Genomic DNA, 27,287 nt, shown 5'->3' on the forward strand with positions numbered 1-27,287 from the left:
ACTGGGCTCTGCACTGACAGCTCAGAGCCTAGAGCCTGCTTCGGATTCTGTGTTTCCCTTTCTCTTTGCCCCTCCCCTGCTCCCTCTCTGTCTCAAACTAAATAAGTAACCATTTTGGGGGCGCCTAGGTAGCTCAGTCGGTTAAGCTTCCCACTTCTGCTCAGGTCATGATCTCAGGGTTTGTGAGTTCAAGCCCCCCACTGCGCTCTGTGCTGACAGCTCACAGCCTGAAGCCTGCTTCGGATCCTGATTCCCTCTCTCTCTACCCCTCCCCTGCTCTTTCTCTCAACAATAATAAACATTAAAAAAAATATGAAGTTAGGTAATGCTTAATACAATTTTATATTAAAATATAGGGGCGCCTGGGTGGCGCAGTCGGTTAAGCGTCCGACTTCAGCCAGGTCACGATCTCGCGGTCCGTGAGTTCGAGCCCCGCGTCAGGCTCTGGGCTGATGGCTCAGAGCCTGGAGCCTATTTCCGATTCTGTGTCTCCCTCTCTCTCTGCCCCTCCCCCGTTCATGCTCTGTCTCTCTCTGTCCCAAAAAAAAAAAAAGTTGAAAAAAAAAATAAAAAAATATATTAAGAATTTTGTGAATTCTGACCACATATAAATACTGAAACACTCATTCATTTTGTTCTTATATGCTAACTACGATTGTTGGCTAGTGTAATCAATCAAAAGGAGAATTACAAAGAAACAAAATAATAAAGATGCTGCAAGTACTTAAACCCCGAGACAGCAAAATTCTATCATGTAAAAATCTGAATATTTAGCTGAATTGGTCAATTTTTCTAGGAAAATGGAAGCTGCCAAAATGAAGCTCAGGAGAGAGAAAAATTAGACTAATTAATCAACAGAAAAAATTGAGAAAATGCCACCCCATTTCTTGAAAGACACTGGGAAATAGGTGGCTGCTGCTCTTTGAGCTTCACAATGTCACCCAAGGACAAGAAGAAAGATGGCAGAAAGTTGGCCAAAAAAGACAAAGATTCAATGAACGAATCGGGCCCAAAAAGAAGTGGCCCAAAGGCAAAATTTGGGACAAGCTCAATAGATAACCCGGTTTTGACAAAGCAACATATGACACTCTGTAAGGAAGTTCCCAACCATAAGGTTATAACTCCAGCTGTTGTCTCAGACTGAAGATTTGAGTTTTCTTGGCCAGGGAAGCCCTTTAGGAGCTGGTTAGTAAAGAACTTACTAACTGGTTTCAAAGCACAGAGGTCAAGTAATTTACACCAGAAACACCAAGGGTGGAGATGTCTCAGCTGCTGGTGAACATGCATGAAGAGATCTCACCAAATGCACATTTTGGAAAATAAAAATTTATTAAATTAAAAAGAGAGAGACATTGGAGAACAGTATCATCAAATGACAGTAGTAGTTTGATCCTATTAAAACTGATTCAGAGTTCAGAGAAAGAATAAAAGGTTCCAGATTGTTTTTATACCATTAGTGCATTATTTATTCTAAATCTGAAAACAAGGATAAAAATAAAACTAGAAAACAATTTTATCACCAAAAAAAATCCTAAACAGACCGTCAGCAAACAGAATTTAATAGTTCATTAATATTCTCATATATATGAGAATCACCCCTGGAACACAAAGCTAGCTCAATATGAGATAATTTATTTGTATTATATACAATATTGAACAGACTGAAAGGAAAAAAACTATACATTTAGGTCAATAAACCCTGAAAAATTATCTGGTAAAGCTCAATTTCCATTCCTGCTTCTTTTTATTTTTTACTTTTTGTTTTTAAGTAGGCTTCATGCCCAGTGGGGAGCCCAATGTGAGGCCTGAACTAACAACCCAGAACTGAGATCAAGAGTCAGACGCTTAACCTACTGAGCCACCCAGGTGCCCCTCTCTACTTTTTTTTTTTCATCTAAGTTCCATGCCCAATGTGGGGCTTGAACTTATAACCCCAAGATCAATAGTTGCATGCTCTACAATAAAAGGCTAATCATCATGTTAATTAGTACATTTCACACCTAGAAGCACTTTTTTCCTTTTTCCCAGAAGCATTTTCAATGCATGTATGAACATAGCATGCATGTAAAGTATTATTATATTCCCTATTTATTCTACAAGTATCAATTAAATTAGAAAAGAGACAGAAGGCAAAATATCATTTATAGTTATGTTTCTAAGATTAGAAAACCCAAGAATATCATATGAAAAAAAATATTACAAATAAAGGAATGTAGTCAAGTGGCAGGTTGCAAAATTAATACTGAAAGTTAATAGCTTTTATATACACAACCGGAAAATAAAATGTGAAGGGGGGAGGAAAAAAAACCCTAAAAGATTAAATATGTAGGTACAAACAAACAACCCAAACCAAAATTTAACATGCATACAACCTATTCAAATCTGAGCAGGTATGTAAAATTAACTTCAGCAAGCAGGATATCACATACTCTTGGCCAAGAAGAGTCAGTATTATAAAAGTGATATTCCCCAAACTAATTTATTAATTCAGTGAAGTACTACCTAAAAAACATCATGAGAACTTTGGAGAAACTGAACAAAGTGTAGTAAAGTTCATTTGGAAAAACAAGCATATAAGAAAAGCCAGAGAAATTCTTCTGTGCAAGACGATGTTTACAATGAGGGGCAGAAATAAAATGGGGGCAGAGAATAGCCTGGGTGCTCAGTCCCTTGAGTGTCTGATTTCAGCTCAGGTTATGATCTCATGGTTTGTGGGTTAGAGCCTATAGGGATCACCGCTGTCAGCACAGAGCCTGCTTTGGATCCTCTGCACCCCCCTTTCCTGCTCATGTTCTCTCTCATAAACAGGTAAACATTAAAAAAAAATTTTTTTTAAACATACTCTGAAGCTTTAATAGTTAAGAGTTAGTACTATAGAAGAAAACAAAACAGGGGCGCCTGGGTGGCTCAGTCAGTTAAGCGTCCGACTTCAGCTCAGGTCACGATCTCGCGGTCCGTGAGTTCGAGCCCCACGTCGGGCTCTGGGCTGATGGCTCAGAGCCTGGAGCCTGCTTCTGATTCTGTGTCTCCCTCTCTCTCTGCCCCTCCCCCGTTCATGCTCTGTCTCTGTCTCAAAAATAAATAAACATTAAAAAAAAAATTTTTTTTAAAGAAGAAAACAAAACAGTCAGACTGAGTGATAAAAGACTGCCAAAATGGACCCACAAAAAAAGGAACTCTGGTTTAGGACAGGGTTTCTCAACCTCAGTACTACTGATAAAGAAAAATGTCTCCTGGAGGGCAAAACTGCCCCTGCATGAGAACCACTGGTTTATGAATAATGGTGGTATTTCAAACTGGGGGTTGGGATAACAGATTTCACTGTTAAATTGTTAAATCGTACTGGAATAATTGGCAATTGGTCTGAAAAAACATTTAGCTAAATCCACTTATGATTTTAAATGATTATTTATTTAAAATTATTTTTAATTGTGTTAAGTCATATATGTATATTTTGTCCTGGTAAAATTAAACATTACAGATCTCTATTATAATCATCCCTTTCTCTTACTCCTCAGAGATAAGTGCTTTAATTTTAAGTTGATATATAGCTTTCTCAAAGCTTTTGTTATATATTAAAAAAATATGTAATACACACTTGTGGAAAACATAATTTTTTAAAAGTTTATTTGAGAGAGCAAGCATGAGTGGGGGAGGGACAGAGAGAATCCCAAGCAGGTTCTACACCTGCCAATGGGAGCCCGATGGGGGCTCAAACCCATGAACCGTGAGAACAGACCTGAGCTGAAATCGAGCTGGATGCTCAACTGACTGAGCCACCAGGTGCCCCAAAATATAATTTGATTGTGGGGAGGACGGTGGGAGGCTTCAGAGAAAAGCATGTGTGAACTTTTTTTTAAGTTTATTTATTTCGAGGGGAGCCTGGGTGGCTCAGTCGGTTGAGCATCCGACTTCGGTTCAGGTCATGATCTTGTAGTTTGCTTAGGTTTCTGTGTTTCCCTCTCTTTGCCCCTGCCCTGCACATGCTCTAGCTCTCAAAAATAAACGTTAAAAAAAAATAATTAAAGTTTATTTATTTTGATGGGGGGGGGAGAGGCAGAGAGCGAGAAAGAAAGAGAATCTCAAGCAGGCTCCACCCTGTCAGCGTGTAGCCCGACCTTGGGCTTGATCTCGACCTTGGGCTTGACTTTGAGAACTGTGAGATCATGACCTAAGATAAAATCAAGAGTCTGACGCTTAACTGAGTTACCTAGGTGCCCTATAATATATAACCTAAAATAGAAGAGGATTTTATAAATAGAATAAACAAAACCCAGAAGTCATAAAAGATCAATGGATTAGAATTTACAAAAATTTAAAAACTCTGATACAGCAAAAATGATCATATAGTTAAAAAATAGATAACTGGAAAAAATAATTTTTGTTACAGATAAGGGCTATTTTCTTATAAAAAAGAGTTGATATAAATTATTTAGAAAATGTTGAGTAACAATGGAACCGCAAATTAAGAAAAAAATAATTACAAGTGCCAGCAATCACTCAACTCACTTAAAGAAATGTAAATAACCACATGCGAAGTAACCAGGTGAGCTGAAGCTGACCCTAAAAAACGTAAATAAAAAATGAGACACCATTTTGTATTTATTATATTGTTAAGAAATGTGATGATATCCCAGAGTTAGTGAGGGTGTGAAGGAAATGATCAATCCAACAGTTTTTGGATGTTTTCAATGATCCAACTTTCTGATAAATGATTAGCACATGTTCTTTGACCTTGGAATTCTAGCCCTAACAATTTATCACATGAACATAGTACTCAACAAAAGCTTGATAGCATTATAATGAAGATTTAATGGGAAAACACTGCAAACAACCAAAATGTCTATCAAATGCATGCAGGTTAAATAAAATTTGGCATATCCATACAAAGGGAATACCGTGTAGTCAATGCAGAGAATAAGGTAGATTTGACTGTGACCTTCTCAAAGAGTTTCAAGATGCATTTTGTTAAGAAAAATCCGAATAATGTAAATAGCATAAACACCCGTGTTTATTTAAAAAATTACAGAAGTAAAGTAACCCAGGGGCACCTGGGTCAGTTGAACATCTGACTCTTGATCTTGGCTCAGGTCATGATTTCACGGTTCATGGGATCAGGCCCCACGTTGGGCTCTGCACTGTTGGTGCGGACCCTGCTTAGGATTCCCCCTCTCCCTCTCTGCCCCTCCCCCCACATGCGCATGCACTCTCTCTCTCTCTCTCTCTCTCTCTCTCAAAATAAATAAATAAACTTTAAAAAAAATCTTAAAAAAAAAAAAAAAAAAGGTTCGGGCGCCTGGGTGGCTCAGTTGATTGGGCATCCTACTTTGGCTCAGGTCATGATCTGGCAGTTTGTGAGCCCACATCGGGCTCTGTGCTGACAGCTTGGAGCCTGGAGCCTATTTCAGATTCTGTTGTCTCCCTCTCTCTCTCTCTCTCTGCTTCTCCTCCACTCACACTCTGTCTCTCTCCCTCTCTCAAAAATAAATAAACATTAAAAAAATTAAAAAAAATTAAAAAAAAAAAAAGAAGAAGAAGTAAAGTAACCTGGCTATTTAATTCTCACTAACCAACTCTGGAATCAATAGGTCCAGTCATATTTTTGGATGAACCCCTCTCTATCTGAATTCTTACTACTGAGGAACCAAAAAAGCTCCAACATCAAAGGGATACTAGTACTACATATATAAAAACAGGAATATATATGATGCATACGCATGCATTTTTCTTCCTGGAAGAACCCACAACAAAGTGTTAGACTTTCACTTTTTGGTGCCTTTCTGCATTATTTGAATTTCCTAACTCTACACATTTTTGAAAAGCCTAGATTTCTGAATTCTTAAAATTTTAAATTTTTGCACATTATTTTAAAACAACTGTCAACAGAACACGGCATAGGGAGATAAATACCTTATTTTTAAACTTTGTACCTTTATGTAAGTAAAAGCCAATTAATAATTGCTGTTATTTTAAAAAATAAACATTGTGAGAAGGGCAAAAGGTGGGGGGGGGGGGGCGATACAAAAAGAAACATCAAGTCCAATTCTTCAAATAGTAAAATCTCAGAAAATTAGATATTCTATGACCCCTAGGATTTCTCACTAGAGAAGGAAAGAAATATTTAGCAAGTGAACATAAAGTTGATGACTAAATATAAAAGATTATAAAAACTGCAGAAATATTTCCTAAATGTTTGTTTTTCACACCATGAAGTTACATAGTACTCACCCAGCTTGGAAAATCAGACCAAGTTGGAACTCGCTGACAGAGGTCCCGGAGAATACGTATGATAATCACACAGGACTGCAGACCATTAGCTCTAGCCTTAAGAGCAACACAAAAACCAGGTGAATTAATCTGAGAAATATTGAAAATATCCCTTGATGAAAAAAAGTTAAAATACCACTGTTCAATGGAAGCTCAGGTAAAAATAAAACAAAAATAATCACACTTAAAATTGGATTCAATGAGCTGCCATTTACAGCAGTATTTTATGCCAGGGTTAGTATTTAAGAGCTGGTATTTTAGGTCAAAGTAAACAGATTATACAAGAATAATATTTCTTGATCCCCTGTGAACCTTGACCTGTGTCATTTAAAACAGTAAACTTAAAAAAAATCTGCCTACATTAGAAATAAAAGAAAAAGTAAAGAGCTAAAAAGTTTGTCTAGGGACTGAAAGGTTAAGGAAATCTGTTTGGTTTCCCTTCTGTGCCTTTGCATGACTGCAAAGTCACTAAACCAAACAGTTTCTTCCTCACCTTTCACTCCCTACACTTATTAACTTAGAGAAAGAGGGGGAAAAATCTTAAAACTATACACAAAGCTTTAAACACATGTTCCATTATTTAAAGCAAAAGTTAATCTGCAGCCTTATGGAATATAATATATATACACAAACATGTGATGTTCCTAAACAAGTAAACTTTAAATATAGCTACTAAAAATTAAAATAAAAAAACCCAAACTACAAAACACCCCCAAAACCTAAGGTTATTGTCAAATTAATAGTAACTGCAATATGCAGATCTTCATACCCAGCTTTCTATGTTAACATATTTTCTGAGATTTAATTTAAATAGTATTGCTTGGGCAATCTTTTGAAATGTTTAAGCACAGTTAAACATGTTGTACTGAACTACTCTCTCATAAGGCTACAAGAAAAAAGTAAAATGATGTTCCGAACCTGGAACCACTTAGCGTGGCGTAGAGCAGCCAGAGCGTCAAGGCATTTTTGCCTGTCCAAGACGTCCGGTGGGTCTTTCACCATACCCGAGGTTACATCTAAAATGGATTGAATTGGCAAAATGCAGTGAGGAATGGGTGTTTGACCAGGTGAGCAAGACACTTCCTTATAGTAGCATCAGCGTCACATGAGCCATTTGAGAGTTTACCGGCACATTAATGTACCCAGAGAATTATTTTCAACAAATTTACGTAATCCAATGTGAAGATCAAAAGGAGAATTTAAACTCTTATAATAAATAATTTCCCCAAATATAAACCCTACCCACCAAAATAAAAAGGGAGGATTACTGGACACAGCGCACCAGCACGAAGACAAGACAAGAGGGAACACAAAAATCCACCTTAATAAATGAAGAGTGTATGATAAACTATGAAGTTTGTTCAATATTCTAAATGGTCATGTCATTCTGGGGCTCATATAGCAAAGAACTAATAATAAAGATGGATTTATCAATATAGTAATAATCAGAGAAAAATGAAGAGTCAAAGATAAGCATTTCTAAGAGATCAATACTTTCTCTCCTGCAAGGAAAATTTTAGCTTCAAGGGAATATGAAATGCTCTTTTAAAAGGTTACCATAAAATATTCCAAAGAATAAATGTAGAGGAACAATGGGTAAAGTGGAAAAGGGCGATAGGAACCAGCATAATTAAACAGAATATGTACAGAAAGGAAGAGATGCAGTAAAGTAAGCAGAATGCTTTGATGATAAACAATATGTATGGTCTAAAATGATAATAACTGGTTTAAATTAGATTATTGTATTAAAACATAAATGAGCTATCTAAAAACTTGAGGAGAAAACTAGAGACAAGAAGGTAATTTTATATTCATGATAGCTGGAGGGCCAGCTATGTATCCATCTATACATATCTGTAAAGTGTGTATAAAAATAACAGCATATCTGCTAATCAAACTAGCCAAAATAGCAACTAAGTCAATCTAATTCATAGCTCTTGGGTAATTTTAATAGTATAAATATTTTCTAAATACAGTATAATCATATACCAGGAAAGTAGTCTCTTGAATTTAACAGTCTTCTGGCTAAGTGCATCAGATGTATGCAGTACTTAAGATATAATTTAGGGGCACGTGGGTGGCTCAGTTGGTTGAGCGTCTGACTTCGGCTCAGGTCATGATCTTGGGGTTCATGGGTTTGAGCCCCGCGTCGGGCTCTGTGCCGACAGCTCAAAGCCCGAAGCCTGCTTTAGATTCTGTGTCTCCCTTGTCACTGCCCCTCCCCCACTCACACTCTCTGTCTCTCTCTCTCTCTCAAAAAATAAACGATAAAAAAAAATTTAAGATATAATTTAATAAATCATTGAAGGTACCAAAGGAATATGAGGGTCAAAAGAAATATACGATAAAAGAAGTTAAAAGTTGGTTTTAAGAGTACAGGGCCATTTTAGGTAAGTTATTTAATTGTATATTTTGTATGAGCATTCAGTTATCTTAAAAGACACTTGTCCTGGGTTGCCTGGGTGGCTAAGTCGGTTAAGCATCCAACTCTCGATTTCAGCTCAGGTCATGATCTCATGGCTTGATTTGTGTCGGGCTCTGCACTGACAACACACAGTCTGTTTGGGATTCTCTCTGCCCTTCCCCCACTCTCTCCCTCATAAATAAACATAAAAAAAAAAGACACTTGCACTTATTCTGAATAGGTAACACATAAAAAACCTTATTTTAGAAATGGTATCAAAGTCTCTCCACTGCATGGGCTTTCTGTTCTTAATTCTTGCTCTTCAAATAATCAGATGATACAGATTTTTTTAGAAGACATGTTAGAAGGGCGATTTACAGATAATCCAAGAACACTACGCCACATTCTGAGAATTAACACTAAAAGAGGAATCTGAGTGCTAAAAAGAAACTGTCAAGACAAAATATTAGTGTTAAAAAAAAAAAACAGTGAACGGGGTGGGGCGCCTGGGTGGCTCAGTTGGTTAAATGTCTTAGACTTTGGCTTAGATCATGATCTTGCAGTTAGTGAGTTCGAGCCCTGTGTCGGGCTCTGTGCTGACAGCTGAGAGTCTGTAGCCTGCTTTGGATTCTGTGTCTTCTCTCACTGCCCCTCCCCTACGTGCACTCAGTCTCTCTCTCAAAAATAAGCAAACATTTAAAAATGTTTTAATATTTTAAAAAAACAGTAAATAATCCTAAAACCTGTAAGACCTACTACTAAAGTCAGAAACATACTGACCATTAGAAATGGGGCTATTCTGAGATAAGGAAAAGGGACACAGGAAAGCACAGCTAACTAAAGAAAAAGAAAGAAAAAAAGAAACAAGAAACCACTCCTCAAAGCAAGATTACAGAACTGCTGAAGGATCCTCTTTCCGTGTCCCCTTATTTACATTATTTGTTAAAGCTAGAATGCAAATAGGTGACAATGTGCAATCTCTTTCTAAAAAGTTTCTGAATTTCTAAACGTTATTTTTACAATGTTATAATTTCCTCCAAAATGTAAGAAAATTTCTCTTTTAGCACACATTCATAACTTTGAAAATTTTAATGACAATTTCAAAGATGCCAAGACACCTATTGCAATTTAAAAACAAATTAAGAGCTGTAAGTAGGAAGTTTCTGTTAAATTTAGAGTGTGGATTTTTGCACCCATTTTATATTTCAAGTGGATTAACCCCTTAGGTATACTGTACTAAAAACAAAACAAAACAAAAAAATCATACTTGTTGCTTAATACCCAGTTAACAAAACTCAGTTAATTTAAAAAAAAAAAAAAAGGCAAATTCTTACCCTACATAAATGTATTTCATAAATTTTAAGGGGTTAATCACCAGTTAGAAGACATGCTGTGTCCACACTACTTTATGATTAAAAGTTAATGGGAATGTATTAATTTAAATTAACATGGTTATATAAAATATATAATCCACCCACAACCATTTAAAAACTAGTGTGAACACTGCTCAATTCTAAATAGACAAAGACAAAACAAACAAAACAGCCACACAAAGGACAATAAATGCCAGACTCTGCATCCAAAAATCCCTCCTTAATCAAATGGCAGGTGTGACACTGAGCTTTTGAAAACCTTGGTCAAAAATCCTTCCGATGTCTTGGCAGCAACCCCTGACAGGAATCAATCCCCTCTGCTAGAAGGCTTTGGACCGGGCCTGATAAGCTACAGGTGGAAAAAAACACACACAATACTTGTCTTGCTGCAGAAAAGACTCTGTAGCAAGGGTTAGAGCATTTCGAACATTTCAAGCTTCAAGTCAATTAACTGTTAACTTAATGTTTAACTGCCAAACACAGTACCATAAAATAGATCTGTCATGCGTTTAACAGTTATTTGGGCAATTTAATAATTTCTTTTAAGTAATTTAAAGATAATTTTTGGTATTAACCAGGACTGTTAAAGAGGCTACCACACTGCGCAAGTCTTGAGATTTATAATTGCTCTTCCGGCAAAGCCTTCCTTACCCTCTGGACTAACTCCCCAAAGCAAGCTATAGGCTTTACGTGATTTTAAGACACAGAGCATTGGGAGCTGCAGTGAGAGAGAATACATACCGTTATTCTGCAGCAAGAAAGAAGCAATCTTCATAATGAAGCTAAAGACATAGTTTACTGCAGTTATCTGCAGCAAGAAACACTCTATCAATGTTTCTACAGTTTTTGCACATCCAACTTTTCAGCTCAGTGTCTTGAAGTAAAATCTTCCAATTTTGGACTGATCATTTCTCTCACCAAAGTATTTATGAAATCCAGAACAGTAATTCTAACTCAAGTCTGGGTCAGACAAAAATATAATTTTGTTTCCTTTAGAAGGGATAGGTTATCAAAGACTACCACAAATGCGATATGAACTTTAGACTTTTGCAACATAATAAAATGACTTGATATTGCACAAATTTAACTACAGTTAAATATAATTAGATAAAATGTGCTCTGAAATAGTTAAATGGTTATATGAATATAATTTCATCCTAAATATAGCAACTTTTATTTATATCATATTAGATTTTTTCCCCCAATTCCTAAGGGTCATATGTTGCATATGAATTGACCAGATTGACTCAGGAACTGTTTTTCTAGCAATCTCCACAGCTAGACCTTGAGTGGAAACTCATGTTCACAGAAAAGATCCTTTTCACAAAACCCATTTGTTTTTAAGACGCAAAGCTTTTACAACATACAAGCCCTGATATGGTATACATATGAAGTATATGAGATATGTCTCCCAATGACTACATTTTAAATAAAGTGTTCTCTTCCTGGGTTGTGGAAAGCCCAGTGCCTTAAAAAAATTGTTTTGCTGTAAAAAAAAAAAAAAAAAAAAAAAAAAACAAATTTAAAGGGACTACAACTAAGAGCCTAATCATGCTATTTTAGACAAGTTAATTTTAATATTCAATATATAGTATTTTCTCTTCTCCTTTATCACAAAGAAATATTAGTGTAGACTAACTCCATACTCAACAAGTTAAGATGTACAAAAACAACATGAAAGGAAACAAAGTAAATTTTATCTGACCCATAAAACAACAGAACCAACATAAGGCAGACACTGACCATGCTTTTTGGCTTAAAAGCTTTCGAAGCTTTGAAAATGTTATAGAACAGTCCCTAAAGCAACATTGCTGGCACCAGCAGGATTTCATATTCTACAATTGTAAAGTAAGTTTAAAAACCCTGAATTGTACTAGAACTTACTAACTACACCTACACCATTTATTTTTCAATATATCTAGTATAATAATATTGGGATCAAACGCCCAAATCTATGTGCATTAGGATGCTCTGCATTTATTAAAACTCTCCAAACCAAAGAGCAACCTCAGAGAACTAGAAGTATTTACCTGAGGACAAGCCAAATCCATGATTACACTTATAACAATGCCTCTTAAAGTATAAGCATTACAAGTATTAAACCAATTTTATTTATGAAGCTCTCTTGTCTTTTTTGTAAGACAAGGCAAGAACAAGAACTTCTTAATAGAAGTTAAATTTGTGGCCCCTTACTACCAACATTTCTTTAATTTTTTTCATGTGTCCACTATGTCAGCAAGAATAATTTTGAACTTTTTTTTTTCCAGAAATCTGAGGTTAGCAAGAAAAGAAAAAAATTATAAAATCAACAATACCATGAATGTTTTATGTAAAAGTACATTACTAAAAACATTTACTTTCTGGGAAGTGATCTTAAGCAAAACTGGTTGCTATAAATCAAATCTATCAAATTCATATTTAATGCCAGCATGTTGCCTTCCAGGGCTTAATGCCATCTTAAAAGAGTAGATAAATGAAAAAAAAAAAAAGTTAATAGAAAAGTAGAATGCTTAATGGCTTTCCAACCTCCTTCCCTCATGTTCTCCTCTCGAATAATTGGAGATGTCAGGGTGATAGTGACTTGCATTTTGGGTTCCACACATGAATTCAAAATTATTGCCGCTTCAGACACAGCACATTTTATGTCATACTTCTCAGGACTTATAACCTATGTAATGAAAAGTACAAACAAATTAGTTGGACATTTTACATTATCAGACAAAGCAATTTCATTATGGATCTTTCATTTTCTCGCTACCTCAAGCATTTTACTTTAAAAAATTTTATTTTTAAGTAATCGTTACACCCAACATGGGCCTTGAACTTATAACCCCAAGTTCAAGAGTTGCACGCTCTACTGACTGAGCCAGCCAGCTGCCCCTCCCTACCTCAAGCATTTTATAAGTTGATAATATACTACTTCCTCCAAGAAGCCTTGCAATAATGCAAATATCATTAGTTTCTTACTACACTTTCCTTTTAGAATTACCATTATCTGTATCATGAGTTATGTGGATATGTCCCTCTTAGATTATGAATTCTTGGGTAACAGAAACACTGCCGTATTTATTATTGTACCTTCCAAATAGCACCTGGGTAGCTAAGTACTTGTACATTTGCAGAATTTGACTGAAACTTAAATAGATATTTGAACCTAACAGAAGCATAATTCAACTTTTCCCATTGTAAATTGTGAAATCAACAGATCTATATTTCATCAGAGAGCAAAAAGTCTTTATTAACATTCACAAAACCAGGAATCACTGCAATTTGGAAGATATTTAATAAGCCCCAGTTTACATTAATGAATGAAGACTACAGAAATTATACTGTTTATAACACAGTATCTAAATTCAAATTCTAGCTGTTACTTTACTAGTGATGTGAACATGGGCAAATTATTTAACTCCTCTGTTTCTGTAAAATGGGGACTGTAATTTTACCTAACCTATAGAACCGTTGGAGGACAAAATGAATTAACTACATAAAGCACTTAAAACAGTGCCTAGTGCATACTAAGTATTATATAAATGTCAACTGACAATGATGATGATGATGAATTAATTCTGTTTCTTTTGTTTATCCACTTGTATAAAGTACAGACTGATTTGGAAAGAGTATTCTGCTTTTAGCCTAAGTGCTTGATTATTTCCCTAGGATATATTTCCTGTGTTGTAGTTTTACTAAGCATCACAATTAATATCAAGATGTTTCTTGCAAGTTCCATAATTCTCTCAAGGTCCTCAAACCTTTACCTCTCCCCCCGTTGTGCACCCCACTGCCCTTGCAGCCTCAACAGTGGGATAAGAAGTAGATGCACAATGCTAATTCTGCTGGTTCCTAATACTTAAAAGTATTAGTTGCTTTGCTGTGGTCAGGCAATATTTATTCTGACTCACTGCTGTAGAATACATGTTATCAATGAAATGTCAATCCTTGGATTTAGAATGCCTAATTAAATTGCAAGGTTTTGAAATAAATTTTATACATTGAATTATTCAAGGATATTTATTTTAAATCTTAATCTGAGATTCTGACAAACTAATGTATAAAACTTGAAACAAAAAAAGTTTGCTTTTGTAAGACCAGAAGGGGGTATGCTACTAATTGTGCATTGCCGTAACTTAGTGGACACAGACAGAAGTAATTCCTACCATCATAAACACAGAAAACCAAAACAAACAACAACAAAAAAATACACCAAACACAATAAAATGGAGGAAATTCAAACTGGAAAGGCTATTTCTTATTATATTTTATTAAAAACATGCATTCAGTTAAATAGGCAAAAGATTCATGAATTTTCAAAACTTAAGCTTGCAATACAGGGTCTTTATTTAAAAAAGAAAGAAAAACCATTTTCTGTCCTATAACAACTGCCTTCTCTCCTATGCTTCAAATCTTGGAAAAAGAACAGGAAGAAGACATGTGCTAAAATTTAACATTTTTAAATAAATTAGCAGGATGGCTTCATGTCAAATACAAGCACTATAAAACCTAAAAAGACAAAGTAGAAAATAGTTCTGCCAGTTTGCACAACCAAGCAAAAAACTCAATATGGAAAGTCAAGCCAATAATTTAAAGGCTGGCTTAGGTTTAGGCTAAAGCACAGTTAGTCCTGCCAAAAACTTCTGAACTAGACAAGGGGTAAAAATGAACATTTCCATAATACTTACAGCAAGCTGTTTGGGTAGGTTTTCTGCAATACGGCTTAATAATGTCTTTGAAGGTTTCTCAGAGCACAGCAAAACAAGGTTGACATTTCTATCTCCTCGGAGAAGTAATCCTTTTGCCAATACTCCCACTCGCAAAACTCCTTTTAAAGCTCTGCAGTGAAATCAAATTATATTATGACATTTCTCTTCTCAACCAGAGCCATCATAATATCTACACAATAGTAAATCAAATATTTTTTACACTATTAAAAGTTTCATCAACTACAGTATAAAGATGAATTCAATATTATTAAGAAGTATACTTCATTTAGATAAGAAATATGGATAAATAAATGAAGAGCTAAGTTCTCACAGGGACAATTTCAAAGAACATTAACATTTCTGTCTCACTTTATAAATTAGAGTCATGTTTAATATAAAAATATTTCCAAATGGTAAAAGGAAAATGAGAGGTTATTGAGAGGTTATATGCAAAACTGATATGAAAGACATTCCTATAGCTTAAGCTTCTTTATGCTTTATGGTCAATGCATTAAGGAAAAAAGTTGCTAAAACAAAGAGTGAAAATGGGACAGATGCAACACATAAAAACTGAAAAGCAGCTGAATCCAATTACCAAGGCTGCTTTGAAAACAGACTCAAAATAGTTTTATATAAATTTCAATAAAATGAGTAAAATCACAAGGTTGGAGATTCTAAGGAACTGTGCATTTCTCATTTTAGCAAACAGCAGCTGAATACATTAAATATCTGACCAAGCAAGATAAGACATGTACATTCACACCAGGGAGTTTTTCAGTCTTTGTAACTTTTTATTTCAGGTGTAAGAAGCCCATGTAAAGAAAAACAAAAATATGCAAAGTAAATAACTCTGAAAACACACCTGTCTTTACCTCCCTCTTTTTTATCATCTCCCTCTTTGTTCTTACTCTTCTCATGTTCAGACAAACTGTCTGAAACAAGTTTTAAAGCACGTTCAGTGATAGAAACAATTTTCTGAACTGCTTGTAATTCTTCTTCAGTTGGATAAATGGTTGCGTGTTTTGTCATTACATAACGGTCATCAGATGAGTCAGGACGACGTAAAGGCTAGAGAAAAAAAAGTTACTTCATTTAAAAACGATGTTTCCTGGGCAAAAATAAACTATTTTTCAACTCTACATGTTTTTAGTATCTTTTTAATAAGAAAAGACAATGATGCCAAGTGTCTATTTAAAATTATCTTCTCTTTTTCCATTTCAGTAAAAACAAAAATGCAAACTATGGAAAGTTATACTATCAAGAGTATGTATCTCTGTATGTATATATGCTTTGCCTAAACACCAGATCTAAGGTTATGAAAATATTTTTTACTCAATTTTAAAGACCAGTGGTTGTGACACTTTTTTTTTTTTTTTTGGCTTTGATAAAACAGGTCTTACAAATGCTTGTTCTGTGTAAAGACAAATGAGAAAGAGAATCGGTTAAATAAAGAGGAGGAATTTGCTGTGCTCTGAACAAAACAAAATCCTCTTGTTTTTTGTAATCTAAACTTCTATGAAATGTTCTTCATAACCCAGGTGTCTCTTCTTTTACAGCTTCCATGGAACACAAACTCTCAAGATGCATATCTTTCCTATAGTTTCCCTAATCAAGTGTGATGCTCATGTGGAACCATTTACCTACCCCTTATCCTGTACTCAATTCAGAAGTAGTAGTAGGTTTTAGATGGTCAGGATTCAAAGAAAAAAAAGATTCTTAACAACTGGTAATGGGAAGGTAATAATTTTGAAGGCAAAGTAGCTGCCTTCAAAATTGGTTGCTCTTGCTGATCTCAAGAAAAACAAAGGATAGAAAATCTCTAATGTTAAAGAACAGTTGATAAAACAAGTTCAGGGTGCCTAGGTGGCTCAGTTGTTTAATGTCTGACTCTTGATTTTGGCTCAGGTCATGATTTCATGGTTTGTACGATCGAACCCTGTGTTGGGCTCTGTGCTGACATTATGGAGCCTACTTGGGATTCCCTCCCTCCCTCCCTCCCTCCCCCTCTCTCTCTCTCTCTCTCTCTCTCTCTGTCCCTAGCTTGCATGGTGTGCTCATTCGCTCTCTGTCAAAATAAACCTTAAAAAAGAAAAAGAAAAAAAACAAGCTCTTCTCCTGTGTAGCTTATACTGAAAGTAAGAAAGACTCATGGAAACTCTATCAACTCCTTATATATAAAGCATGAGCTGGGAATCTGTTAACAAAAAAAAAAAAAAAAAAAAAAAAAAAAAAAAAAAAAAAGGAGGGAAAATTCTGTATCAGATGAAAAACTTACATTGAGATTATGAGACTATTAAATCTAAGCATTAGCCCCCCAAACTGTTATCCTGTAATACTGAACCAATCTTACACGTTCACCCCCTATGTAGACAAAGTGGATACTCACTGCAGGCCCCTGTGGCTGAGGAGGCATGCCTGGTCGGACTCCCAGAAGGCCTAATGGGCCTGGGGGACCGTGAGGATAGCCTCCATCAGGCATTCGGCGGCGATCATCCCAATGGTGTTGTTCTTCCTCCATTCTTCTCCAGTACATGTCCTCTTCGTAACGTCTGAAAATACAGAATAATGCTACAAGCCTGAGAGAAATACACCCCAATAACTTACATCAATAATGACAAAAACCACAATTAAAAAAAACCTTCCCAAATCAGCCTACCTAATGCCTTTTTTCCACTACTGTATCTAATGTCCTTCATTTGCTTTCATCTATAAGTAAGGAGGCAAATATAAGTGAAGAGGTGAGAAAACAAAGAGAAAAGCAACACAAAATTTCATAGCCTGATGTCAAAGTTGAGGGAGCAAACACCAGAAACCTCAGAGTTCCTTCCAATCTCTCCCTCTTTAAGGGGAAGATGGTAAACTTAAATGCCTACCTCAAATGGCCAGACCAGTAACATGTGTGAAAGACTGGAAGCACACATTCAAGAATTTTCTCTCTCCTATTTTCTCCTTAGAATCTCTTTTATTAATGTTTATTTATTTATTTATTTTTAAATTTTTTTTTCCAACATTTTTTATTTATTTTTGGGACAGAGAGAGACAGAGCATGAACAGGGGAGGGGCAGAGAGAGAGGGAGACACAGAATCGGAAACAGGCTCCAGGCTCCTAGCCATCAGCCCAGAGCCTGACGCGGGGCTCGAACTCACAGACCGCGAGATCGTGACCTGGCTGAAGTCGGATGCTTAACCGACTGCGCCACCCAGGCGCCCCTATTTATTTATTTTTAAGAGAGAGAGAGAGAGCACGAATGGGAGAGGGACGGAGAGAGAGGGAAACACAGAATCTGAAGCAGCCTCCAGGCTCTGAGCTGTCAGCATGGAGACCAATGCGAGGCTCGAACTCAAGAACTGTGAGATCATGACCTCAGCCGAAGTCGGATGCTTACCTACTGAGCCACCCAGGCGCCCCTGGAGAGAATCTCCTAAGACTATTTTTAATCTCCCCATTTATGATACAGGCAGAGACAAAGACATCTGTACACTATGAGGAAAAGCAACAGTGCAAGACAGTGATAAATGGCAACTCACATTCTGTCTCATTTTGGGGGATATATTAACAGTGGAGAGGACTACGGTAAAGTAGAAAGCACATGTTCTGGCTAGACAGAACAGCTGCCACCCACCCTCTATTAATTATTGCTATAAGGGAATAAAGATTGCAATCCCCAAATCATCAAGATTTTATTAACAGCTTTCAGTATCTTTAATGTTGGTTCAGATTAAAAATACCATGTATACCAAATAAAACACCCATGGGCTGAACTTGGGACTGCAGGCAGCTAGTGTATAACCTCTGCTTTAATGGTCCTCTTCAGAATCTAACTTCTTTTTTATTATCTCACTTGCTCCCAGTTCTCTCTTCACTTTTAGCTTCATACTATGATATCAATAACTCCCAAGGGAAATCATGTCTCTAAAGTAAATTTTGAGAGGCAACTGGGTGGCTCAGTTGGTTAAGCAACCAACTCTGGCTCAGGTCATGATCTCACAGTTTTGTGAGTTTGAGTCCCACATTGGACTCTATGCTTGTCAGCGCACAGCCTCTATTCTTCTTACTCTCTACCTCTCCCCAGTTCTCTCTCACAAAAATAAACAAACAAAAAAAAAAAAAAAAAAGAAAATTCTGATAGCAATAAGGTTTTGGTAGATAAATTTATTTAATATAAAACATTAAGAAAGAAGTATGCTTCTCAAGTAGCTCTGCAAAAATTACCAATTTCCTCAGGTGGGGAATAAGCTGTGCTTTTTAGGTCATCTGACTTAGAAGTATAGAAACATACTTCTCTATTATTTAGGTCTTGGAAGAAAAATGAATCGCAACAAGCTGAAGGCTCTGGAAAACCACGTACATACCAATTTTGAATAGTTTTTTGTTATTGCTGAAGAGAAACATTTAAGTTATATAAGGGCAGGGATTTTTTATCCACTGTTTACCAATCCATACTCAGTGCCTAACACACTATGTGCAATTTCCTAGCATATCGTAGGTGCTTAATAAATATTTATACGCAAAGGAGGAAAAGCTGTGTAATCTAAGTACAAAGAATTTTTTTTTTTTTTAACGTTTATTTTTATTTTTGAGAGAGAGAGAGACAGAGCATGAATGGGGGAGGGTCAGAGAGAAGGAGACACAGAATCCGAAACAGGCTCCAGGCTCTGAGCTGTCAGCACAGAGCCCGACGCGGGGCTTGAACTCACAGACCGTGAGATCATGACCTGAGCCGAAGTCGGCTGCTCAACCGACTGAGCCACCCAGGCGCCCCACAAAGAATTTCTAATACATTACAAAGGCAGATTATTCATTAAAAAATGAGAATGATATATTTAAATATATTTAAAAGCCTGGGTGGCTCAGTTGGTTAAGCCTCTGACTTAAGCTCAGGTCATGATCTCACAGTTCATGGAGTTCGAGCCCCCGGTCGGGCTCTATGCTGACAGCTCAGAGCCTGGAGCCTACTTCGGATTCAGAGTCTCCCTCTCTCTCTGCCCCTTCCCTGCTCGCACATGCTCACGCTCTCTCTCTCAAAAAATAAACATTAAAAAAAAAACAACAACACTTTTTTAAAATAAAAACTAAAAACACATAACAGCAAAAACTAAAGGTCACATGCTAATAATAGGCTATTACAATATAGTAATCTATAGAAATCAACAACAGGTAAATAAAAAAATAAAAAGTGAATAGGCAATTACCACAGAAAAAATACAAGTCCTCGAACAGGAAATAAAATTCAATTTGTGGGGTGCCTGGGTGGCTCAGTTGGTTAAGAGTCCGACTTCAGCTCAGGTCATGATCTCAAGGTTCATGAATTCGGGCCCCACTGTCGGGCTCTGTGCTGACAGGAGCCTGTTTTGGATTCTGTTTCCCTCTCTCTCTGTCCCTACCCCGGCCCCGCTTGTGCTCAGTCTCTCACTCTCTCAAAAATTAACAAACATTAAAAAAATTTTTTTTTAATTCAATTTGTGAAATAACAAGTGTTGGCAAGGATGTAGAGAAAGGATGTAGAGAAAAGGAAACCCCTGTATACTGTTGGTGGGAATGTAAATTGGTATAGCCACTGTGGAAAAGGTATGCAGGTTCCTCAAAAAGTTAAAACAGAAATACCTTATGATCCAATAATTCCACTACTTGGTATCTACCCAAAGAAAATAAAAACACTAATTTGAAAAGATAATGCATCCCTATACTTATTGCAGCATTATTTTTAACAGCCAAGATATGGAAGCAACCTACGTGTCCACTGATACACAAATAGGTAAGGGAGGTTTGGCACACACATGCAAAATATTATGCAGCCATAAAAAAGGATAAGATAGTGCTATTGCAACATGGATGGATCTAGAAGGTATTATACTAAGTGAAAAGTCAGACTGAAAAAGACAAAATACCCTACGATTTCACTCATGTGGAATCTAAATAAAGACAAATGATAAAACAAACAAAAAGCTAATTCAGACGTATAAATATAGAGAACTGATTTTTGCCAGAGGGGAAGGGAATGGGGAAATAGGCAAAATGGGTATAGGGAGGTGGGAGATACAGGCTTCTAGTTATGAAATGAGTTAAGTCACAGGAATAAAAGGCATAGCTTAAACCACTGGAATTATACTACTCAGTATAGGCAAAAGGTACAGGTCTCCTTCAAACAAGTATTTCTGTTTCTGGGATTTTATTATTAGCAACCAATCATGTTTTATGCAATAATACAACCTCAAAGATTGTCAATGTAATGATTAAAGACACAATGGAAACAATGTAAATATCTAACAACATGAGAAAAGTTATAAAGAAAATTACACATCTATATGAGAATACTATGCTGCCCCGAAAATAAAGATATAGCTTCATTTTTTAAAAAGTTGACATATAAATGAAAAAAGTAGGTTATAAAAGTGATACATTGTGGTTCTGTTCCTGTTTTCTGAAATTGTATTTTAAAACTTGTACACAAAAACTCCTAGCAACAGTATTCATGATAGCCCCAAAGCAGAAACAACACAAATGTCTATCAATTGATAAATGTTACACCTCCATATAATGGAATATTATTCAGCCATGAAAGGAACAAAGTACTGACACATGCTATAACATGGATGAACCTTGAAAACATTGTGCTAACCAAAAGTAGGCAGACAAAACAGTCCACATATCGTATGATTCCATTTATATGAAATCTCCAGAGTAAGTCTATAGACAAAGTATATTGTGGTTGCCTGGGGGTAAAGGCTGGAATTCCGGGGAAAATAGGGAGTGACTGCTAATGGGTTTTGTGGGTTCTTTTGGGGGTGATAAAAATGTTCTAAAATTGATTGTGGTGATGGTTGCACAACTCTGTGAACATTACTTAAAAAACACTGAATTGTACTATTTAATTTTTTCGAGTAAGCTCTACACCCAATGTGCGGCTTGACCTCATGACCCCAAAATCAAGAGTCACATGCTCTACTAACTAACTGAGCCAGCCAGGCGCCCCTGAACTGCATTATTTAAAGATATGTCAGTTATACTAATAAAACCAAACATTTATATATCTCCAGAAGATGAATTTTCTCCTTTCTCCTTCCCTGTAGCCTCTAAAGCTTTTTTAATAGAAATTTCTTTGAAACAAACAAACCCACACTTTATTTATGTCTAGAATCTACCAAATCTTATACTCAGGATATTTTTATTATGTAACCAAATGTTCTGTTTTGTTTTAAACAGAGGCCATTTACTTATAATATTAAATATAATAATATTAAATATAATAATTAAACTTATAATATTACTTATAATATTAAACTACTTTGGGGCACCTGGTTGGCTCAATCAGTAAAGCATGTGACTCTTGATTGTGGGGTTGTGAGTTTAAACTCCATGCTGGGTGTAGAGTTTATTTTAAAAAAGAAATCTATAAATATATATATATAATATTAAACTATTTCTTCACATATTTAATATATATAAGGTACCACTTACCACATAATTCCTAATACCAAGGCCACGGTCAAATACTAGAATAGTCAATAAGTTAATTTTAATGCATTTCTTTCCTAGACCTAGGATCTTCCTGAAAAGTGAAAATTAAAAGTGCATTAAACAAATCTGAATTGCTTTGAATGGGAGTCACATACTCAGAATAGCTGTTTTTTAGAAAGGCTGAACCACTCACTATCATGTTACTAGAAGTTAAAGATATTACCTCATTTCCATTCTCCAACGTTCTTCTTCTTCTCGTCTTCGCCAATACTCCTCTTTCTGCATTTGCTTCCTCATTTTCTCTTCTTGAATCTTCCTGGCTCGAATACTGGGCTTTACTTCTACTTGTAAATCTGGATTTACTTTTTTCTGTTAAAAAAGACATTTAAAAAATTAGCAGCCCCTCTAACAATCTACACATATTATTGAATCATACAATCCTACATATTCTTCCATCATAGAGGCTTTCAGTTTCAAATTTCCTATTATAAGAGTAAGATCAGTAAATAAGTTGTATTAAAGATTCAGAATACATTAATAAACATTCGTTTTCCCCTCCCACACCCCCAAATTCTTACTTGTCCAAACTTATGACGACATACTTCTTATATAAAAAGTACATAACTTAGTGCTAACCAACTGAAGAAATCTTTAGGGAACTAATGGCTATTTAATTTTCCTTTACTTGTTTGTGAGTAGATGATTCTAAACGTTTGAGTGTTGGGGTTAGAAAAACAACTATTTTAATTTTCACCACCTCTGTGTTTAGAAGGGAAAACATGAATCTAGTGCATCAGTCTAGCCTAATTAAAAACTTTAGGGGGGGGGCGCCTGGGTGGCGCAGTCGGTTAAGCGTCCGACTTCAGCCAGGTCACGATCTCGCAGTCCGTGAGTTCGAGCCCCGCGTCAGGCTCTGGGCTGATGGCTCAGAGCCTGGAGCCTATTTCCGATTCTGTGTCTCCCTCTCTCTCTGCCCCTCCCCCGTTCATGCTATGTCTCTCTCTGTCCCAAAAATAAAAAAAAAAAACAAAAAAAAAAAACTTTAGGGGGTGCCTCAATCAGTTGAACATCTGACTTTGACTCAGGTCATGATCTCACAGTTCGGTTGATGAGTTCGAGCCTGCATCATGCTTGCTACTGTCAGCTTGGAGCCCGCTTTGGATCCTCTGATCCCCTCTCTGTCTGCCCCTCACCTGCCTATGCTCTCTCTCAAAAATAAATAAAAATATTAAGCAAAATTTTAAATAGATGATTTGTATTTAACTTAACACTTAACAAGTTTTCAATGCAGAATTTCTCATCTCAAAATTCATCTTAATGAGAATTCTACCAAGACAGAGAAGGTAAATGAAGACCTGATACTTCTTTCAAAACACTTTATGTGAAGCAATTATCTGTATTTACATATTACTGGATCCAAGCAACGTTACAAGTCACTCAAAGTGATGAAATATGGTTATACTGTTCTTACGTAAGTATAACAAAGTAATCAGTAAAAACAAACATCTGAATCTGAGACATGACATGCTGTTAAAATCGAAGTTCACAAACTGTGTGCATTATGTTTAGATGCTTTGTTTTCCACATAGAATGTTCCAAGCTGTGTTTAAAAAAAAAAAAGTTGAAATCTTACTCACTTTATATTGAAGTCTGTGTCTTCGCCCTTTTAAGTGCATCTCCTTAGCATTGGGATCATTAAAACTGCACTCACATAATTTACAATGGAATCGGATTACTTTTCCTTCATCATTTCGTACCTTGACACAGGGAGAAAAAAAAAACAACAAAAACCCAAGAATCATAACAGGTATGCTACAGTTGAAGATTTCATTCACGAACCTTCACAGATTCTGTGATAAGAAAATGTTGTAAACAATTAAGAGTCTGAAGTAGGGGAAAAATAAGAGACAATGTCTATAATTTTTTGAAAGGATAACCTATAGAAATGAATTGTTAAAATTCTTAACTGTAAGATGCAAGATGTGTTAGCATGTATTTGCTTTTGATATTAACTTTAATTTCAGCACTTTTATCCATGTGCAAACATTTAGATTTAAATGCAATTGGCTAGGGGTGCCTGGGTGGCTCAGTCAGTTAAGCGTCCAACTCTGATTTCAGCTCAGGTCATGCTCACAGTTGTGAGTGAGATCAAGCCCTGCCTTGGGCTCTGCACTGGGCATGGAGTCTGATTATGACTCCCTCCCCTCCTCCCCTACTTGCACTTTCTCTCTCTCATGAAAATAATGAGTAAATTTAAAAAAGGAAAAAAGTGTCATTGGATAATATTTCTCTAAGGTGTCCTGGCCATGTATATTTCTTTAGATAACCAAATCTTACTCTCTTAAGATCTGTACTTTTAAAATTGTGATCTACTTATAAACTACACATTCCAGTTTTCTATCTGGTGAACAAAGAAGACAACAGAATACATAATTTTTTTTGATGGGAGAAAAAAAAAATGAACAAATATTTACCAAAAACCTACAACATGCTAGGCACTATTCTAGATACTTTATTTAATCTTCACAACTTTAGAAATATCCAAGTTTTACTGATGTGGACACTGAAGGTCAGAGAACTTACATATGTTCTACAACACAGTGAAAGTAAAGAGTAGTGCTATACCACTCTATGTTGGGCCTTTTGCTACAGCAAATATTTATTAGACCCTCTGACTTTCCCTCTTTCCTCAATTTCCTGAGTTTAGCTATAAAACCGGAAGCTTTCTTACCAGCTTGAGAAACCAAATAAACACGCTCTGTTAAATCAGCACCTTTAATTTTACACGTGAAACTACGTGACTGTTCAAAAAGAAATACTGGCTCTCTCTGTCAATATCTTCACTGCTCACAATTTTTTTTTTTTTACTCTTATTTGCAGGACACTTGGAAGGATACAAGAATGCCTACCAAACAAATGGAACGTTACCTTCTATCACAGTGATGGTGTTGGAAGGGAAAGAGAGAAGTTAAAAAAATCATGGTATCACTTAGGCAAGCTTCAAGGGCATGTTTTTTAAAAACCTTTAACAACAATACCTACCATATTATATTCCTTAATCAGTAACCTAAATCTAATTTTAGACTTAAAGCATGCCTGCAACAAAGTGACACACTTCTCTCCTATATCTAATCTCACAGGAACGGTATTCTCAAATCAATACCTCTTCCACATAGTCATGCCCTACTGGCTGCACATCGCTCTGCAAAGCAGCAAGAGATGCAGGTGTGACTGGTTCTGACACGGTGTCCGGCTTTACTTCTGGAATCTGTACAGAGGTGACAGGAGTGCTTTTAACACATTCAGTTCCTTTTAAGTCTTCTGTTTTATTTCCTGTTGATTGCAACTTATTCCCACCTGGAAGAACATAAAAGAATTACAGTAATTTTAACTTTCTTTTTGTGTAAATGTATAATCTGATACAGGAAAAATTTCAGATAAAGTTCTTATTTTTTCTACCGATAGTCAAACTCCTGGTGACATCCATCAGAATTCTGAAGAACATATAAACCATTTGGCCTTTTTATCCTATTAATGAAATAAATACACGTCTGGATTTTGCCCTTCTCCACCACCCAAGGATCCTCTCCATCCCCACCAGGACTCTACTAACATCAAGTACCTAAAAGTGAACAGCAAGTACCTAAAAAGGTAGGGTCTAAACCTAATTCACGTTTGTAACCCCAGTTCCCTCCCAACTGGGTAATGCCCTAAGTTTTGGTGATATAAGAGTAAGACTGTGTAGCTGCCTTTGAGGTGCCAACAATTTAAGAGAAGATACAAATAATTACAATACAATGTGGTAACTGCTATAGTAAGTAGAAATACATTATGGGAATGCTTAAAAAAAAAAAAAAGCTACTCCCCTCTAACATGATTCAGTTAGGAAAGGCTTCACCAAGGGTGTGTCCCTTGAGCTGGGCTTTGAAAGAAGAGTAACAAGCATGAACTTGGCCAGGTAGAAAGAAGAGAATGATGTTTAAATAGAACACCACGTACAACAACACAAAGTTTAAAAGACTATGGTAAACTCAAGGAAGACATCAGCATCAATTACTAGACAGACAGAGGTGATGACCTATGAGGCAGGGGTCAGATTGTGAAGACTGTGGGATGACATAAATAAGGAATATAACTTTTTCTGATATGCCAGAAGGTCAGTGAAAATTTTTAAGCAGGAAACTAACACAACTTGACACATATTTTAACAAAATAACTTTGACAAGCATTGGAGACTGGACGCAATCAGAGACAAAGCTCTGAGGAATAGACTTTGAAGGCCTAAAAACAAGGCAGTAGCTATGAAGAAAAACTGACATTTTTTGTAGAGATACTGTGGTGACAGAAATAAAAGAACTATGTACACAACTGAAGGAGGCAATAAACAAGCGGAAATAACGTGAGTGAAGTTTTCCATGTGAAAAAAGCAGCAAACTGAACAGATTATTTCATGGTATTCTTGTGACAGAATGGGACACTGGTTGGCCATAGAGAGCCACACAGATAATGACCAGGTAATTCCTACAAATAGCTCTAAAAGGTGGGAGTTTTGAGTTTGCCCAAAAGATTTCAAAGTTCCTGTACAATGGAGTGAATGAGACAACTTGAGAACACTGGGTGACTAGAGAGGAGAGCCAGAATCACAATCTTAGGAGCACCGCCATTTAATGAACTTGAAGGCAGGAGAACCGATAGAGACACCTGAGAAAGAGGTGGGTGGACATAGGAGAGACTTTAACGCTCTAAGATATAGCAGTCAACTGAGCAAATATTACACAGGTCAACAAGTTGAGACTGAAAACTAGCCACTAGATTTGGCAATTAGGTCTTTAGTGACTTCTGAAAGTGGTTTTAGAAGAATAGAGTGGAAACACTAAAACAGACTAAGGACTAGAAAAAAAGCATAGAAGTAGAGAAAGTAAGGATTAGGTTGCAGCTTGAGAAGATTATAGTAATAAGACAATATATATATATTTTTAAGACTACAGAAGACACAGGGAAACCTGTATGACTATAAGGAAGAAACCATTAGAAGATTGAGGATTGCTTAAAAATTCAAGAGAAAAGAACAGGTATGTGATTAAAGA

The 27,287-nt window shown here is 36.1% G+C and overlaps 1 protein-coding gene and 1 pseudogene across 4 annotated transcripts in view; one reads left to right on the forward strand and one right to left on the reverse strand.

The window, feature by feature from the left end:
- ZFR (zinc finger RNA binding protein) overlaps positions 1 to 27,287 on the reverse strand; it is an 86,946-nt gene that overhangs the window by 23,123 nt on the left and 36,536 nt on the right. For 3 of the 4 annotated variants that reach the window (XM_058716715.1, XM_058716737.1, XM_058716706.1), the window contains 9 exons: positions 25,364 to 25,557; positions 23,838 to 23,957; positions 22,424 to 22,569; positions 17,128 to 17,290; positions 15,604 to 15,809; positions 14,721 to 14,871; positions 12,571 to 12,712; positions 7,186 to 7,283; positions 6,229 to 6,324 (listed from right to left, as the gene is read on the reverse strand). In XM_058716715.1, coding sequence (XP_058572698.1) covers positions 6,229 to 6,324; positions 7,186 to 7,283; positions 12,571 to 12,712; positions 14,721 to 14,871; positions 15,604 to 15,809; positions 17,128 to 17,290; positions 22,424 to 22,569; positions 23,838 to 23,957; positions 25,364 to 25,557 — 1,316 coding nt within the window. Of the gene's footprint in view, positions 1 to 6,228; positions 6,325 to 7,185; positions 7,284 to 12,570; positions 12,713 to 14,720; positions 14,872 to 15,603; positions 15,810 to 17,127; positions 17,291 to 22,423; positions 22,570 to 23,837; positions 23,958 to 25,363; positions 25,558 to 27,287 lie in introns of those variants that run through there. The other variant, XM_058716725.1, reaches the window with a different exon arrangement.
- LOC131504443 (small ribosomal subunit protein eS25-like) lies at positions 935 to 1,289 on the forward strand (annotated as a pseudogene).

This window comes from Neofelis nebulosa, chromosome 1 (genome assembly GCF_028018385.1).
Source record: "Neofelis nebulosa isolate mNeoNeb1 chromosome 1, mNeoNeb1.pri, whole genome shotgun sequence".
Lineage (NCBI taxonomy): Eukaryota > Metazoa > Chordata > Mammalia > Carnivora > Felidae > Neofelis > Neofelis nebulosa.